Raw genomic sequence first — 18,364 nt, 5'->3', positions numbered from 1 at the left:
TCTCTATTCTTTTCCTGTATTCCTCCTGTTTTTTCATTTTTTGGAATCTCTACCATTTTGTTATCCAGTCCTTATCTCTTCCCTTGATACTCTAATTCTTGTTAAAAGCCATTTCTCACTAAATATTTGTCCATAAATCTAACACAGTTGGCAGAAAATAAGAGCTTCCACCACAGGTAAAAACAATTTAGGGATTTAAAGAAAAATGGTTGTATTTTAATCATTGTTACCTAGAAAGTTTAACATACTCATGTTGTGGATCAGTAAACTTAGCTCAAAAGGGTGATCATGTACTCATGGTCACAGAGGTGACTTTCCTCAGAACCTGTGCTAGATTCCAGTTGCCCTGAAATGTCATTGACTTTCTGTGGTGTTCTTCAACCAACACCCAACTTTGGATACACAGAATTTCTCAAGGGCTAATAGAGTCTCACAAAATATACACAGGAGACAGCTTGTGTGCGTTACCACTGGTCAAACTGAGTTGTCAGGTCGCTACAATACAATTGGTGGTCTGACAACTGCCATTATCCCACAAAATGAAGAGAGATGATTCTCGAGATGAAGATGACAATGAAATGGTTATAGCATAACTAAAGCCTTAAAAATTACGAGACCTGTTCAACCACGGGACATTTCAGGTCGGAAGTCACTAAATGTCTTCTTTTATTATTCTTCTGCAAGTATTGGTCATGTGTAAGCCCCTTGTAATTGAAAGAGATTGTGGCCCAACTGGGAACTGAGTATTTTAATTCATTGCTTTAAAAAGACTCTATTTTCTAGAAGTTTAAATTTAAATAATGAGTTCTGGAATCAATTATTTCAAAAAGCTTATCAGAAATGGGGCACCTGGGTGGCTTATTGGGTTAAAGCCTCTGCCTTCGGCTCAGGTCATGATCCCAGGGTCCTGGGATCGAGCCCCGCATCAGGCTCTCTGCTCAGCAGGGAGCCTGCTTCCTCCTCTCTCTCTGCCTGCCTCTCTGCCTACTTGTGATCTCTGTCTGTCAAATAAATAAATAAAATCTTTAAAAAAAAAAAAAAGCATATCAGAAGACTTCATTTCCTGATAAGATAGTTTAGCTGGTATCAGCATATATTTCTTTTTTTTTTTTTTAAGATTTTATTTATTTATTTGACAGAGAGAAATCACTAGTAGGCAGAGAGGCAGGCAGAGAGAGAGAGAGGAGGAAGCAGGCTCCCTGCTGAGCAGAGAGCCCGATGCGGGACTCGATCCCAGGACCCTGAGATCATGACCTGAGCCGAAGGCAGCGGCTTAACCACTGAGCCACCCAGGCGCCCTCAGCATACATTTCTATCAGAAAAAAATGTTAGAAGACTGTACAAAACAGCTCTAAAAAACTGGAAATTGCCCAGTGCAAGTCTGTGATGATAAAAAAAAAAGGGGGGGGGACACCCACCCAAACCCCAAATAACAGTCTATGACTGTTTCAGCTTTTTACTAGGAGAGTAATTTCCAGACTGTATTTGGGGGGTAGAGGGGGGCAGGGAGAAGCCACAGAGGGTCCAGGGTTCTTCCTGAACTGAGAAGAGCAAGGAAGATGATAGTATGGGGGACCATGGTGGTTAGAACGGCTAGAATTTACAGGGCAGAGTAACAAAGAGGGTACTAGGAGGAGGTAGAGCCAGAGAAGTTTTCTTAAGAGTGTTCTTGTGTCTTTGGTTGAGTACTAAACTCTGCAAGCCTCGGCTGGAACTCCACGAAACTGCCTTAAGAATGATTGCCAGCGAGTTGCAAAGATGAAGAATCCCAAGCGTTCACACAGGCCTAGGAGAGGCCATCGTCTTGTACAGTTTCTTAAGGAGTAGTTTTCCACATTCTAAGCCACAGACAAATAAACATAACACTCACAGGTACAAAATATTTTAAACAAAGAAACTGAGTGCTTACTGAATTAAGCCTGTACATTTAACATGCACCCATAAAAGAACTGTATAAAACTCTCTTGGTCATAAGACATTTTAACTACGATTGGACTTATGGTCACTTAAAAAGTCTCTTTTCAGTTTGACACTCCAGTTTTAAGTAAAGTTTATTTCCAACTAACATGATAATTTTCCTGTAAGCAATAAATGGGTGTTCCTTTAACATAAAGGGACTGCCTTCAAAACCTTTGTATTATCTAACATTTCTATGTATTGCATGCACTGGATTTGTGTAGACAGGCAAAGTATGATTTTTGTATATCCATCAGACTCAACTGGAACTGAAAAACAAATGCATAAGCATAAAAGCCAGCAATGAAACCTACACATAGCTCCTGACAACAGATATATATTTTTTTAAATCACATCATATGTCAGGATGTGACAGGGCAGCATTTTACTTACTGGTGGTACTGCATTTGGGAGGAAAAGACCAGCCGTCTTGCAAACATGAAATGGTGTCACTATTATGAGGAAGGCTGTAGCCAACATCACAGACAATTTGTACGCTGTCACCTTCCAGGTGTGTTTTTCCTGAAGATGCAGAATGACCATTTTCCACAGAAGGAAAGAAACACTGTCCTAAGGACCAAAGATTGTTTAATGTACAAGATGGAACTGATTTAAAAACAACAGCAACAACTGATTTAAAAACAACAACAACAACTGATTTAAAAACAACAACAACAAAACTGAAATCAGGTATGAAAACAAAATTTCTAAAGAATTCTGATCATGCTCCTATAGATACATTACTTCCATGTATGAAATGTAAATTGACATTTCATTCCGTTTTATGGTTTTTACAAAAAAATATTTTGTTTCTATAAACTTCTCGAGGTACAAAATTAGATTTTAATATATCCATTTCTCTCTTCTCATAAATGTTGCTTACAGAACAAGAAAGACCATTACTGTCTCCTTTGTTGGCACGTATTTTCTGCCTCCCATTGTTTTTCTTCTTTTTTCTTTTTTTTTTTAAGATTTTACTTATTTATTTGAGAGAGACGGAGCAGGGGGTGGGGGTGGGAGGAGAGGGCGGAGGGAGAGGGACCAGCGGACTCCTCCATGAGCTCAGAGCCCAGCCCGGGCTGTGTCTCATGACCCTGAGATCATGACCTGAGCCAAATTTAAGCATCAGGTGCTTAACAGACTGAGCACCAGACGCCCTCCCCCCACTGCTTTTTGGTTAATATACCCAGTCCCTCCTGAGTCTGCTCTTCACATTCACTGAAGGATTAATAGAGAGATCACTGTAAGAACAAAAGACGTGTTTTATGGAAAATATGAAAGTGAAAATATTTACACTCATACGATCTTTGCAATATTCAAAAGAATGGCAAGTTTCAAAATAGAATGCAAAAAGATTTGTTTTAAAGGAAAAATATGCCCAGGCTGATACCAAACAAATATTAGGAAATACATATTAATGTCAAATATATAAATCTTCAGTTTTTAAAATTAAAATACATAAAGCACTTCTAGGTAACACAAGAAACTTCACATATTTATTCTTCATTTGCTTTTCAGAAAAGGCCTCTCAAGAAAGGACTGCGTTTCTCATCTTCGCTGGCTAATCCTGATCCCTGGGACCGTCTGCCGAGACATCTCGGCCGCGTCTAACTACCGAATGGTTCAGCCACATCTGCTGTGCAAGATATTTACTCACCGAGACACCTGGGTGTTGGTGACCATCCTTCCTCTGTGCAGATGATGCGAGTCCAAAAGGATCGTGAAGGAGATGCAAAATTATATTCACAAGAATAATAATAAATTTCCCCAACAGGAACCAGGGAATGTTCCTCCGAGCGCTCTCTACCATATATAATTCCGTGGTTTATTTTTGGGTAATTACAGTAGGAAGAGGCTGGGAAAAATGAAACAAAACTGAAGAATTAACCCACATCAGTGAATCATTAAGTCATATTTTAATCACCTTTTTGATTTTTTTTTTCTGCCATGCAGCTCAGTTTCCTCTACTCTACATGCCTTCCAGTGTACTCATCATCAAGAACAAAAAAACGATCTCGAATTAAGAGTACGAGAGTATTTGAAAAGCCCATTGTCAATGAACATGAAATTTATGTTTGGAGTCACGTGGAATAAAAATCTTTTCCGCAGTAACTTTGAGAAGAAAATCCCACACAACCATCTATCTATGAGCATCGGCAGAAGGGAGCAGGCAGCGGCGGGCTTGGGTCCACACTACGGGCTGCCAGGTAGGAACAGCATCGTGTGGGCTCCCTGGGGCCTTTCCTTTCTCTGTTCTGATTCAGTCTCAGTGCTGTCTGGTTTTTCCTGGTGCCGTGAGGATGAAGAAGTTTTGTTTTCTCCTTATGTGAGTAAAGAAAACAACTTCCAAAAATTCAGCTCACCAATTACCTCGGGAAATTCTCTCGTGCATTTGTCTAGAGGTGACTTTGCATGTGGCACAAAAGTGATTCCCATGACATTTAACCTGCAAAACCTGAGCTAACTTATCTGTTTACAATTTGACCCGTGGTAGTTTTGGAGAACGTGCAGGAGAAAAAGACCCTTATAACATTGAGAGTCGCACCTCCCATAATTCTTTTTTCCAGATAAGCCTTGCCCTCCCCTCAAATTACAGCCTTTGATTTCCATCCATTTCTACCTCACTTTGTTATCCAGAAAAATATCCCTTCCATTCTCCGATTGTCCCTCTTCTACCTATCCTTCAATGCTCATTCTGTCACATTGAGCAAAGATATTCATTGTGTGCACAGCAATGGGCTAGCTTTCAACCTTAACCTCTTTTGGCAGACCTCCTTTAGCCAGTCACCCCCTCCAAAAGGAAGAGATGATGACTCCCGTCTCTACATTCTGATAAAAGCTCATGACTACCTTTCCTATGAAATAGAGCCATACCCTTCTACACACATACACACACACACACACACACACAAACACACACACCCCACAACAAATGTACATGGACACATAGTCTTGCAATCTGTTTACTTATTAACACATTTTGCTTTCCTCCAACGACACTCAAAGCTATGGTGGAGCACAGAGTTTTCTTTTCTTTTCTTTTTTTTTTTTTTTTGAGCTTCCTTGCTGTAGGATACAGCCTAATCCAGTGCTCAATCAGTATTTCACCATGGCAAGCAAACAGGGTTTTTATATAACATGCTGTTTTTGCTCTGGGGCCAGTTGTTCACAGGACTCTAAGCCTTATTAGTCCAACACAGACTTGGAGGTCATTTAACATCTACACAACTTCTGGATGGATCTTCACTTGACGGTTCTCCGGGAGATGAGTGTGAAGTTTGAGTATCTTTTTCTAGGTCAGGGGTTGGAAAAAGTCTACTTATCATTCTCAACTTTTATACTTATTTTCCTCTGCTTTTTGCCCATTTCAAAATCCTCTCTTAATGTCATTGCTAACAGATGTTTAAAACAATCTATACCAGATACACAGATTAAAAAAAAAAATCAAATACACCTATCCACCCATCCAGACAGTTCTTCAGTGAGACGGTCGTCCAGTCTAACCAGAGAATTTGGTATTTCTGATTGAGACGAAGCAATGCCTGTTGGACTTTTATCCCTATCTGCTAATTGCTCTCCTGTGAGTCTATCTCAATGCTAAAAGTAGTATCAAACAAAAGGAGTTTCAAGTCCATAGAAAGGAGGTTTTATAACTTTTATGAGGGTGGCTCTTAAAAGTAAAGCATTTGTATTGTTCCTATTTTTCTCTCATGTTAGGATTAAAGAGAAACTTCCCCCAAAGAATGTCTATTAGATGTAAAAATTAGCAAGTAACAAAATAGCAAAATACACCCCTTCTGGAAATCAAACAATAAAAGGCAGGACTGAAATTTCACTTCTACCTGTGGTCTAATCAGCCATCCTGGATCTTGTTAGAGGTTTGTTTTCCATTATTTGGATATGATGATTTTTATCTCAACATGAAATAAGATGAGACAGTTTTTAAAATATTGTAAGATGTGGTTTCTAGTTTTAATAAACAAAGGATGGACAATTTCTTTTCACTTTTGACCTTTACTGAAGAGCTCAGAAAAAGCAAATAACAACAACAACAACAACAAAAAAAACTTACTAACATCTCACTGGTTTATTATTCACAAAAATTAGAATATACTGTACTGTTTTACTAAAAGAGATTTCCCTTTGTTAAATGACAGTTAGATTGAAAAAGGATGTTCCTAGTTTAATAATACTTAAAATTAGCAAATCTATGAAAATGCAAAAATTTCCAGATTTTCTTGGGATCCTTTTCCTGGCCAGTGGCATTGCAGAATTTATGGAGAAATACACTGGTACTGGACCCTTTGGACATCATTATATGTAGCTTTTTCATCCTGTAATTCCTCTCCAAATGTTGTATTTGGTGGCTTTCACACTTGGGAACTTAGAGGACAGAGAAAATAATTTCATTCTATTTTCTCTTAATTTCATATTAGAAAACATTTTGATAAAATAAATCATAAGACCAAAAAAAGAAATCATAAGACTTTATTCAAAATGTTCTTACCTATTTATCCATTTTATTTTTTTTAAGATTTTATTTATTTATTTGACAGACAGAGATCACAAGCAGGCAGAGGCAGGCAGAGAGAGAGGAGGAAGCAGGCTCCCTGCCGAGCAGAGAACCTGATACAGGGTTCCATCCCAGGACCCTGGGATCATGACCTAAGCCGAAGGCAGAGGCTTTAACCCACTGAGCCACCCAGGTGCCCCTATTTATTCATTTTAAAACATATTTACACACACACATATACACACACATACACACACCCAACATATGAAAGAGGAACTAAATATTCAGATCTGCTCTCATGTTTTCAACTTACCTTGCACCCCAGCAGTAGAAATCCAGAAGATTAGAATGACATTAATTAAAAGCAGCATGGCAGATTATCCCAAGCACATATGTTTAGAAATGGCCCAACAGCAGTGGTGTTGCTCCAAGTCCTGCTTTCATTTGGGGTGACATGCATGACTTTTGAATTTCAGGGCACTGCCAGGAAGCTGTTGTAATGAAATAGCTTTGGTAAATACCAAAGTTCACAGAGGGTCATGTGAAAAAAACTAAATAGTGTCTTATTCGTGTTTTCACATCAAGACTCTAAATTCCCCTATTGATATTTATTTGAGCAGGATAATAGGTTTGCAACTTCCTTGCTGCCGTCACAAAGTTTCTGAATTTGAAGCATTCAGAAATGGACCCCTGGGGAGGAGAAATGAAGCTCTTGTCTCTCTCCTCGATAGCCAGGAGGTCAACTGTTTCAGAAGGCAACCAAGTGTAGCTCGTCCGTCCTCATTCTAAAGCCATGTCCAGCTTTAGTTATTATAAATTCCTCTTCAAACTGGCACTAAGAATTAGGTTCCCTCTTAATAGTTATTATAGGTTTGTAGATATTTTTTAAGTGTAGTCAAGAATAATTATGTCAAATAATGCTTCCTGAAATCTTGAACAAAGTGTATTTCAAACTCCTTTACGTGGGACTGGCAAGAATGGCTAGGACAGGGTTGTGGTAGATCCCCTCTTCAAAAGACAGAAATAATGCTGGACAAAATTATTTTGAAAAACCAAAACTATTTATAGTTTCTGTAATTTGGCCAAAGAACATACTGTCAAGAAATGCTTATGAAAGGAAATCTCCGTAAGTCTCACCCTTCCTTCTCTGACCTCTGCCCCGCTCTGTGGGTCACGTGAGTAGGCAGGCATTATGACCAGCAGCTCTGCTGTCCTGCTCGAGTAGAATGACATTAAAGATGATCTTGGAAAACATCCACAGCCAATGACACTGGTGAACACAATAGAGATTACAGTGGGAAACAATCCAGGAAGGCTAAGTCTCTACAGGATACTGTTGGGGCAAGAAACAAAATGGCAGCCTGGCCGGAAATTTAACAGGGAAATTTGGAGGAAAAAGACCAAAAGGACCCCACTAAGATAATACTTCCTGCTGGTGGTCCGGAAGTCCCTTGACATACAAGAGTTGTGCCCAGAGAAATCAGAGAGGGTCCTGGGAGCTGCTTGTCCCTGGCTGAACATGGAGCAGACTTGCACACTCCCTGAATGTTGAAAGCACTTCCTAAACCACACAGAGTTTCAGAGACAAAACATGGGATGTTTAGCGGGTCGATGTGTTTAAGGATGACCTCTGACCCATTTTGGGTTGATGTAATTAAGTTATGCTGACTCAGGAATGACTCCTAGGAAGTTAGACTAAAAAATAAAAAGAAATAAAACCTGGGCAATGACATCCAATTCCAAGGCCTGATCGACACAAATGTGCACATTAGGGGCAGAGCTGGGGGAATCTGCACTGCATTGGCAGAGTAGGACCAGGAGTGCTGACCAGGGCAGTCTTGAATAGGAGATACCTGGGGGCCCCCGGTTGTTGATAAAGATCAAGACCCCATCAGACAGTCGGTCCACATGAGGACCTGAAAGACCCTCGATCCGCACCCAAGAAGCAGACACCAAGCCTCCACTGGATGCAAGTTGCAAGAGGTTTATTGGTTACACAGGCGCCTGCAGACGCATCAGCCTTTGTGGACTGAGCGCGCCAGGCTAGGTTGGGGAACAGATTATATAAGGCAAGGGTTGGGGTGGCGGGAAGCGGTAGCGGGAAGCGATCTTACAGAAGCAGGTATGCATGGTTACAGGAGTCTGATTGATTAATTTGAATCAAGCACGATTGGGCGTTGGGGTCAGGGCGTTCTGGTGGTTCCTTGGGTCAGCACTCTGGAAAGTCCCAGTTACATTCTACTTCTCATTTGTCTTTTCTTTTGACAGACCGGGTGATCACAGACATCCTGTTTGTGCAGGATATGTGTTGCCATCCGGCTATGGGAATAATAGGTTACTTAGACAAGCCTTTAGCAAGGGGAGAGGGGTCTTTCAGACCCTGTTGCCAGGTTAAAGTTATGGCCTCAGAAAGACTTCCCAGGGGTGGGCTCCTTCTACCCGGAGGACATTGAGGTCATTGGGGTGCCCCTGCCACCCAAGGCCGGGTGGCAGGGTACAGAGTCTGCGTGAGCAGGTCTGGCAGTTGAGGCCAAAAGGAGACTTGCAACAGGGCCACCGCAGTTGATGAGCATCACAGAGAAGAGCTAGTGGGGGTACGGGGTATCGGCCTAATGGACAAGGCCTACCTACATTATGGAATATGCCCCCAGGAGCGGAGCTGGAGGTTTTTCAACTGCCTTACTAGGAAGTGGCCTGCAGTATGGAGACCCAGGGGAGTCCTGATTCCCCCAGAAGGCCTGGAGCCTACAGGCAGCAAGTCTGCATGATGACCACCTGTCACCCTTTCACACCTATGGGCTCGCTCTCCACCAGGGGTGATGCTGGCAGTGGAGGCCTAAATTTCACAAGCTTGGAGGGCAAGGTCTATCCAAAGCCGACTTTTGGGGTACATACTGTCCGTGTGCACTCCCCCGAGGTAAGGGTAAGCCAGAGACCTGGAAAAGGAGAACAAGCATCCAGAGATACCTGGTCCCAGGAACATGCTCTTGGGGTGCAAAAAATCTAATTCTAAGCCCCAACCTATGCAAATGTAAATATTCCCTCTGCAGGCCTAGCTAGAGTCGTCCTGATTGCCTTGCCCTGCGTGGGTCGTACAGAGGCTGTGCTTCCTCCAGTAAGAGACGCCCCCTGGTTGCTGGAGAAGCCAAACACCCAACAGGCAGCTGGTCCAAATGGGCCTTGCTGCCTCTCGTTGAAGCTGGAGCCCCAGCATGATTTTAGTAGGGGGGTGGGCTTTGTCCACCCTGCAAGCCAGCAGGCATATGGGGACCCCCACCTGACCTCCACAGGCATAGAAGGCCGTGACAGCCGGAAGCCAACTGACAGAATATGGACCATGGAAGCACAGGCCCCGTGAGTCCGAGTAGCCAGTGTAACCAGGGACCTGGAACTGGGCGATGTTGGCTGAAGCTGGGTCATAGGACGGGGCAGCTGGGTTCCCGAGCATCTGGTATATCAAGGCTTAACAGACAAAATGGCATATATTCTCCCTGAAGGAAGAGCTGGAAGAATCCACAGTGCCTTGCCTCAGTGGGGCAGGAAGGGGTGGCTGAGAAATGTGTAATAAGAGACACCTGGGATCCTTGATTCTGGAGAAGCCACTGGGCAGCTGCTTCCAATGGGAATGAGCTGTCAACAGGTCAAGCTGAAGCCTCAGGAAGGATTTTAGGCTCTCCACACCCCGGCAGCTAGGAAGTATTTGAGGACCGGCTTGAGCTCTGCAGGCCTCTGAGGGCCCCAAAAGCCAAGGGCTGGCTGACATGGTGTAGACCACATATATGTGGGCCATGCAGGTCAGGGCGGTCAGGGACCTTGACCTGAGTAATGTCCGGTGAGGCCAGTCACAGGAGGCGGTCATTAGGGAACCTGGCATCTGCCTAATTCCAAGGTTTAAGCTCCACAAATGCATATATTCCCCCTGAAGGCGGAGCTGCAGAAATAAGATCGGCCTTGCCTGGGCAGGGCTAGGTTAGATGACCGGAAGACCCCCAAGAAACACCTGAGAAGCCACGATGGTTGAGAAGCTTGACATCTCATCAGGGTATCTAAGGCTGCTGCCTTAGAAAGATTTTCAGGGTTGGCCTCCTTTGTCCTGGAGGCTATGTAGGTGGTTGGATACTGCCCTCCTGTCTTAGGGCAAGGCTGAGTAGGCCAGCCTGGGTATCCTATCATCTAATAAGAGATACCTGGGAGTCTTGATTGTTGGCAAACCCATCAGGAAGCCAATGCAAATGGAAGCAATGCAGATTGCTTCCTCACAAGGATTATCAGGGGGTGGGGCTCCCTCCATCCTGAGGTCATTCAAGTGCCTGAATTCAGGCTGGGGTTCCATAGGCCTGGAGTGCCCCCTGCAGCCCAAGGCCAACTGTGGCGTGCCAAAAGCGCATGCGCGGTTCTCCCTCCCAGGTTAAATTGGCCTGGGATCTAGACCAGGGAAGACTTGGAGGTTTTTCAACAGCCTCGCTTGGGAAAAACCAGACCCATAGGACGGGTTGTCTTCCATTTGGAGACATCGGGGGATCCTGGTTCCTAAAGAAGCTCAAGACCCCATCCGGAGTCACGTCCACACGGGAACTGTCTCCCATTAGTAGGGGTCCACTAGAAGCAATTTTCATAAGGTGAGCTCCCTTTTCGCCGGTCACTATGTAAGTGGTGGGGGCCTGGCCAGCGTTTCACAGGCTCTGAGGACTGGGTCTGCCCAAGATTGGCTTACGGGATGTGTGTGTGGCTGCGGGTGTAGGTCAGGGAAGCTGGAGACCTGGAACAGGGCGAGCATCTGGAGATGTCAGGTCAGGGGAGCAGGTTCTTAAAATTACAAAGCATCTGCCTAATTCCAAACCCTGCCCTACGGCATTGTTCGTATTCTCACCAAAGGCAGTCCTTGAGAGATCTGGAGTACCCCCCCAATGAGAGACACCGGGGAACGGTGGTGGAGGCAGAAACTCGGACCTCAGGAGACAGTAAGGCCACAAAGGACTGTCTCTCATTTCAGCAGCTCAGAGTGATTTTTGATTTGGGGGGAGCTGGCTCTCTCCATTTTTGAGGCTATGCCAGTGGCTGGCTCTGGACATTTGCTCCACGGGCCAGGAGGGCCCAGCGGCCAAAGGGCAGCTGATGGGGTATGTACTGCACGTGCACAGGCCAGGGCAGTCAGGGATCTGGAAAAATACAACTGCCCTGTGAGGCCAGGTCACAGGGACAGGCTATGTCTGAACTGCCTTGCCGGGGGGCGAGGGGGGGGGATGGCAGCAGCAGGGCCAGGGTCCCCTCCAATAAAAGACACCTGGAAATATTTGCTGGTTAAACCTGGGACCCCTCAGGCAGCAAGGCCACATGGGGGTGTTTGTCAACCATTGTAGCTATGGGCTCAGTGTGATTTTTTTTTTTTTTTTGAAAGGTGGGCTCCGTCCATGCCGGAGGCTCTGCAGGTGGTTGGGGCCTGGCTGGATTTTCACAGGCTTGGAGTATCAGGTCTGCCAGCGGCCAGCTTACAGGGTATGTGCTGTGTATGTGTGGTCCGTGCAGGTCAAGGTAGCCAGAGACCAGGACCAGAGCAAGTCTTGTAAGTAGTAGGGTTCATAGGAACAGGCTCTTGGGGTTACAAGTCATCTGCCTAATTCCAAGCCCCAACCTACACGATTGTAATTGAGATGAACATGCATATTCCGGTGAAGTCAGACTTTGAGGAGTCTGGAGTCCCTTGCACGGTTAGATCAATGGGCTGGCAGGGTTATCCTACCATAAGAGACTCCTGGTAACTTTGATGGACACAGAAGCCCAGGACTTCAGCATGCAGCGAGTCAACATGAGGATGGACTTTTGCCCCTTTCTATGGCTGTTTCAGATCAATTTGAGGGCAACTTGGAGCAATTTAAAGCTACTGTCTTGGAAAGATTTTCAGAGTTGGGCTCCTTTGTCCCTGAGGCTATGCAGGTGGTTGGATACTGGACCCAGCTTCAGGAGCCAGTATCCGAGGATACTGCCCTCCTGTCTTAGGGCAAGGCTGAGCAGGCTAGCTTGGGTAACTATCATCGAATAAGAGATACCTGGGAGTCCTGGTTGTTGGCAAACCCTGGAACCCTTACAGGCAGCAAGTTCAAATCAAGACTGATGGTGGCCAATCTGCAGCTTCTGCTTCCTCGTGATTTGGGGGCTGGGCCCTGCGCCATTAGTCTGGAGGGGCCCCAGCTGCTTCAGGCCATCTGAGGGGACATGAACTGCCTGCACAAGGTCAAAGTAGTTCAAGGTAGCCAGGAACCTGGGGTAGGGTATGGATCCAGGTGGGCCATCTCAAGGAACAGGATGGGGTGGACAAAGGCATGTGCCTCAATTCAGACTGTAACTTAAGCAAATATCAGGCTTCCTTTGAAGACCAAGCTGGAGGATACCTGTCTGCCTTGCCTGGGTGGGGCGGGGCTTTCTCAAGGGGTGTTACCTAATAAGAGGCACCTGGGAATCCTGGTGGCTGGAGCAGCCCAGAACCCCTGCAGGCAGGAAGTGCAAATGGAGAGTGATGGTGGCCAGTTTGCTGCTGCGGCCCCAGGGTGATATTTCGTGGTGGGCACACAGTACCTGTAGCCTAGGCAGGTACTGGTGTCTGGTACCACTTCCTTTCCTTGGAGGTCCTCACCTGCCTCGGGGGTATGAACCGCACGTGTAGCCAGGGACCTGCAACAGAGTGCTGGTCTTGGGAGGCTCGATTAGAAGAGTGGCTCTTAAGAACAAGATATGTGGGTACTTGCAATCCCTATCCTTCCCCACAGGCACTGTCCCCTCCGAGGCAGAGCTTGAGGTCACTGGACTGCTGCAGTACAGGGCCAGGAGTGCTTTCCAGGTATCATCTAACAAGAGACTGTTGAGAGCCTTGAGGGAAGGAAAAGCCTTGGATCCACTCGGACAGCAAGTTCAAATGTGAAGGGACTGTCCCCAGATTGTAGCTGCTACCTCAGGGTGATGTTTGGGGCTGGTCCCATCCCCACTAAACCCATGCGGGTGTCTAGGAGTGGGCCATGGCTCCCCAGAGCTGCAGGGCCCCGGCAAACCCCGAGGGGCTGGAGTGGAGCTGACCACACACGCACTGCACTGGCGAGAGGACAGGTCAGGTTAGCCAGGACCCTGTAACAGGGCGAGTGCAGGAGAGGTGGTGTCAGGGTGTGGACTCTCAGCAGCCTGTGTTAGTCATTTGAGTCTCACTTTTAGTATCTGGCCTCTGTACACACAAAATTCTGCTTCTTTCTCCTGTTAATCTATCTTACGGCAATTTAACTCTTAGGCCACTAGGAGAATGTTGAAGAGTACAGAAATATTTTGCCTCTGCAAAACTTGGTGTGATGGGCAGGGTGAACGTCCCTGGCTGAACAGAAGTGCAGCAGAGAGGGGGTGGGGGGTGGGGGGGTAACTAATGTACCTGCAAGTGGTGAGAGTCCTTTTTCTCTTTCTAAATTTAGATCAGCTGGAGAAAATATTTGTGGAATCGGTTGCTTGGACTTGGAAAATCTAGTAAATTTGGTAGAATAGTCTTGGTTTGACTAATCATGTCCTTCCTGAGGTGGTCAATGCTTTCCCTTATCTCGTATCATCTGTCATAAATAGGAGTCACTAAGGGGAAAGAATGTCACCCTGGGCCTTACCAGCCTGCTGTTCAAGTCGGGCTCATAGACTGGTGTGTTCACGATTCTTCTCCAACTGGGGTCTGTTTGGACAAACTTTGATGTGGGTTCCCCTTGTAAAAAACAAAACAAAACAACAACGAAAAAAACAGATGAAGTTTTTCCTTTCATCTTGTTCTATGTCCCAAGAGCTTGATTCTGTGACCAGCGAGAACATTCTGTTTGTCTCCACCATTCAGAGAGTTCACTTACTTGGATATACCTTGCTGGTCAGTTGAATAGACCGGGGTTCTGAAGCAAGAGGTTGTAAGCAGCACTCTGTCCACCAATGCCAAGGGAGTTGTCACAAGAGGTTGCTGCCCAAAGGGGACCTTTGTCATCTTAACTTTGTTGCTCCTTAGCCCTGGAAAAGTCCCATTCTAGTAGTGCCTGCCTGGTGAAATAGCTTAGGGGGTCAGAGACTGGAGACCTCTTATATTTTCATGGGAGACCACAGACATGGTCTTCACTACACCATCGTTTTTGTTACTAGACAAGGGCCCATTTCTCAATGTACATGAAGCCAAACACTGATGCTGGTTTTGTGGTAGAGAAAAAGGGTTTTATTGCAGGGTGCCAAGCAAGAAGATGGGAGAAAATTTCTCAAATCTGCCTCCCCAAAGGGTGGAAATTAGGTGTATTTAAGTATAAGGGATGAGGATGTGTGTAGGTTGATTGGAATATGTTAATTGGTTATATGGGAAAAGGGAGGCCTCCTCCTTTCTGGTTATGGGAATCTAGGAATCCTGTCTTTTCATGGGACACATGTTCATTAAATGTTAGAGTAAGCATGATGATGGGGGAGATCTCAGAGTGTGTCATCACAAAAGTTAATTTCATTCACTCTTGAACCCGTCTGTACAGCTGCAAGAATTCTTCCCAGTTTGCTCTAGTCTTAGCTAGTCTTACTGGTGGTCAGTCAACTTCTGCAAAACAAACTCATAAATCAATCAGGTTATCCAGAGTTTCCTTAGGGTGGAACAGCCACGCGTTCTTTAACTCAGCATATTGGTTTTAGTCCCCTCTATCATTTGATCATTTTCCAGTCTTGAGGGATTGGGAAGACGACCACTCTGGCTACTTCCTGCTGATTTTAGGGGCACAGTTTAGGGCTTGAGGAATGAAATTATTTTTTACTTAACTTGGAAGTATATTCTTGTTCCTGGTTCTGCATGTTCATTTAGCATAACTAGGATATTAGTTCTTTGTTTGACCACCTTGAAACAACACCATGCACATTTTGTCATTCCAGATCTAATAACTGGTATGATGCATATGGGTATATCCACTTAATTAGTCCTTTAATATATCCACTTTAATTAATGCCTGAGAGAATCTGTGAAAATAAACCTGAAAACCAGTCTGAGCCCAGAATTCCCCTGTCACCATATCCATTTTTTAAAAATACGCAACTTGTTCTCATGTAAAGTTACCAAGTCTTTCATGAATGGACAAGTCAAAGAGCTTTCTTAGGTCTGGAAGTCCCAATGCTGGTGCCTTTAACAAAAATTTTTAATGATGTGGAATGCCTGGTGACATTATCCTGTCCAATTACAGAGTTCATTGTTTCTTCAGTTGATGGCTTCATAGAAGGGCTTCGCTGTGAAGCCAAAGTAGAAAATCTAGATATGGAAGTATCTAAAAATCTCCACAGTTGTCTCTGGATAGTGGGTAACACAGTCCTGGCTAATAACTCTTCCCCTATCAGGAAGGAAACTTCTATGCCCCTGAGAAGACCATTCAAACAACAAATATTTCACAGAGAGTTGAGAAATTTGCCCCCCTTTTTTAGATATTTCATCCCCAATCAGCTAAAAAGTTGTGAGTCAAATCATCTTTAGTCTCTGGTCCTACTGGCTATCAAAATGTCAGCCACCTATTGAAGCAAGGTACCCTCTCTGAGCAGAAGTTCTCAGAGATCTTTAGCCAGAACCTCACCAAAAGAAGGACATTCTTAAATCCTTGGGGGAGTACAGTTCAGCATTACTGCTGCTTAACCTCGTGTTCAAGTCTTCCCATTCAAAGGTCAATAGTTCTTGAGATTCTGGACTTCGAGGCACACAGAGAAACACCTCCTTTAAGAATCCAGTGAACCAGTGAAGAACTCCAGACAAGGTGATGAGCAAGGTGCAAGGGTTAGGTACCACCAGGTGACCATTTTCCATTATTTGTCTAATTGCTCTGAGGTCTTGGGCAAAGTAATATTCTTTTGTGCGGTCTTCTAAACCAGCAAGATTGCAGTGTTAGAAGTAAGGGACAGGACTGAATTAGTCCTGTTTTAAAAAGGCAATCGCCAGAGTCTACAAATCTCACGTAAGATGTTCTCTTAGGGAACACTGTTTTAGGTTTGGAATCTTTGCCTTAGGCAAAACCTCACCTGAATGCGTGCTACGGTTTTTGCCCCTCCAGTCATCCCATCTGCCTGCATTGGGGTTTACCTTTCGTAGAATCTCTTCTGACACGACCATTGGCTGTTCCTGTCCTTACTGTAATATTGCCTGGAATGCTCACATTGCTCTGGTAGTACTTTGTTATCTCTTCATGCAGACAAAAAAGTGACGTGAGTATTGAGCTCATTCAGCAGGTCCCTTCTGAATAGTGGAGTGGGACACTGAGGCTTATACAAAAAACTATGCTGCAGATAAGTTTTTCCAACTTGACAACCTAGGGGTTGGAAGAACCATCTTTGCAAAGGTTCTCCTGATACTCCTGTTAATTTCATGGAGGATAATTTTATTAATCAAATAATTAACACAGAACAGGTGGTGCCTGTGTCGATCAAAAACTGTCATCCACCTTCCCACTTTCAGTTGTGCCAGGGCTCCTTGTGAGAAAGGTTAATGGAGCCTGTGGGTTGTAATAGAGTGAAGGCTTCATCACTTTTGATCAGTCTCAGTAAGCTGGGACATTTCAAGAGTAATGTGATCTTGCTTCCCTTTTTCTCCAGGAGCTTTATTTAATATTGGGGCATTTCTTTCTTCCAATGGCTTTCCTGTTTATAGTAGGCACATTGCCAAGGCCCCATTATAGTGTGCCCCTTCTGATTCTGCTTGCCAGGAGTTCTTACCTTGGGTTTGTCACCTCTTTGTCCTTCCCGTGTAAGGGCAGTAGCAAGCTAGGTCACCTGTTTCATCTTGCATTGCTTCTTTTTCTCCTGTTTGTGATCTCTACTGTTAAAGACCTCAAAGGCAATTTCTCCCAGTTGTGACATAGACCTTTCTATGGCCCTTCCAACGTCCGTCATTTCTTTTGAATATCTAGGACCCTAGCATAATTTCCCGTAGCATTTGTATCTCAGTTGGGGTCAGCCACCAGCACCACCATGGCACCTGCAGTCCTTACCAGATTGGCTAGAGCCCCAGCCAGGAGCTTATCAGCTTCTTCTAACACCATTCTCCACTCTTCCGACATACGGAGAGTGATTACTAAACTCTGTACCTTTGCCCAGATGAGGTTATGGGTGGCGAGATTGGAGAGAACAAATTTTCTATTCCTTTTGGAGCCATATCTATATGTTGGCTTATTATTTTTCCAGTTAAACAAGTTGGAAGTAGAGAAAAAGCAAAGGTACACAAATCATTTCAACCGATTGGTCACCATTGTTTCCTCAATGGTCACTTGCCTTAAAGGGAATTGCCCTGCCTCAATTTGAGTGACTCCCTGGCCAAAGTTTGCTCCCTTCCCTGTTAAGTATGAGGCAAGACTATTCCTTTTTGTTCTGACTCCTCACGAGCCTGGGACCCTAGAGCCCAGGGCTTGGACGTTTGCGTAGCTGGAGCCCCTGCTGCACCACCCTATGGAGGTCGACCTGGACCTTTGGTAAATTCAGCTGCATTAATTAAGGGGTCATCCTGTCGCTTATTAGATTCTGGTAACACTGCCCTTTGGGGGTTTATCCCCCTGTTGGACCATAATCTTACATTTCTTCTGTACCAGCTTGTTTTGCTACAACAACACGAAAGATTGTACAGACAGAATATCTTCATCTCATTTCTCCTCTCTTTTACAGAACAATTCTAACTGGAGAATAGCAGTATAATCCAAAGGCCCATTTTCAAGTTACATTTCTCAGGAGTCCAGGGAGCACTGTGGCCCAGCAATATTAAGGAAAAATGTTGTCTTGTTTTTCATGGGATCATAACTACAAGCTGCTGAGATTTTAAGTATGCATACCAAAGGGCTGCATGAAGAGATCAAATTACTATTACCCATGCTTTGGCTTTAACTTACTTCTTTTATCCTAACC

At 44.6% G+C, this 18,364-nt stretch overlaps 1 protein-coding gene across 2 annotated transcripts in view; it reads right to left on the bottom strand.

Moving 5' to 3' along the window:
- The window catches only part of CFHR5 (complement factor H related 5), a 134,103-nt gene that overhangs the window by 22,186 nt on the left and 93,553 nt on the right, over positions 1-18,364 (bottom strand). The window contains exons 1-4 of one of the 2 annotated variants that reach the window (XM_059413032.1): positions 14,101-14,189; positions 6,783-6,960; positions 3,614-3,811; positions 2,350-2,526 (exon numbers count right to left, since the gene is read on the bottom strand). In XM_059413032.1, the coding sequence (XP_059269015.1) occupies positions 2,350-2,526; positions 3,614-3,811; positions 6,783-6,840 (433 nt within the window). In that variant the 5' untranslated portion in view covers positions 6,841-6,960; positions 14,101-14,189. Of the gene's footprint in view, positions 1-2,349; positions 2,527-3,613; positions 3,812-6,782; positions 6,961-14,100; positions 14,190-18,364 lie in introns of those variants that run through there. The other variant, XM_059413033.1, reaches the window with a different exon arrangement.

This window comes from Mustela nigripes, chromosome 10 (genome assembly GCF_022355385.1).
Source record: "Mustela nigripes isolate SB6536 chromosome 10, MUSNIG.SB6536, whole genome shotgun sequence".
Taxonomy (NCBI): domain Eukaryota; kingdom Metazoa; phylum Chordata; class Mammalia; order Carnivora; family Mustelidae; genus Mustela; species Mustela nigripes.
The sequence above is the reverse complement of the archived record's forward strand: the minus strand, read 5'-3'. Positions and strand labels throughout refer to the sequence as shown.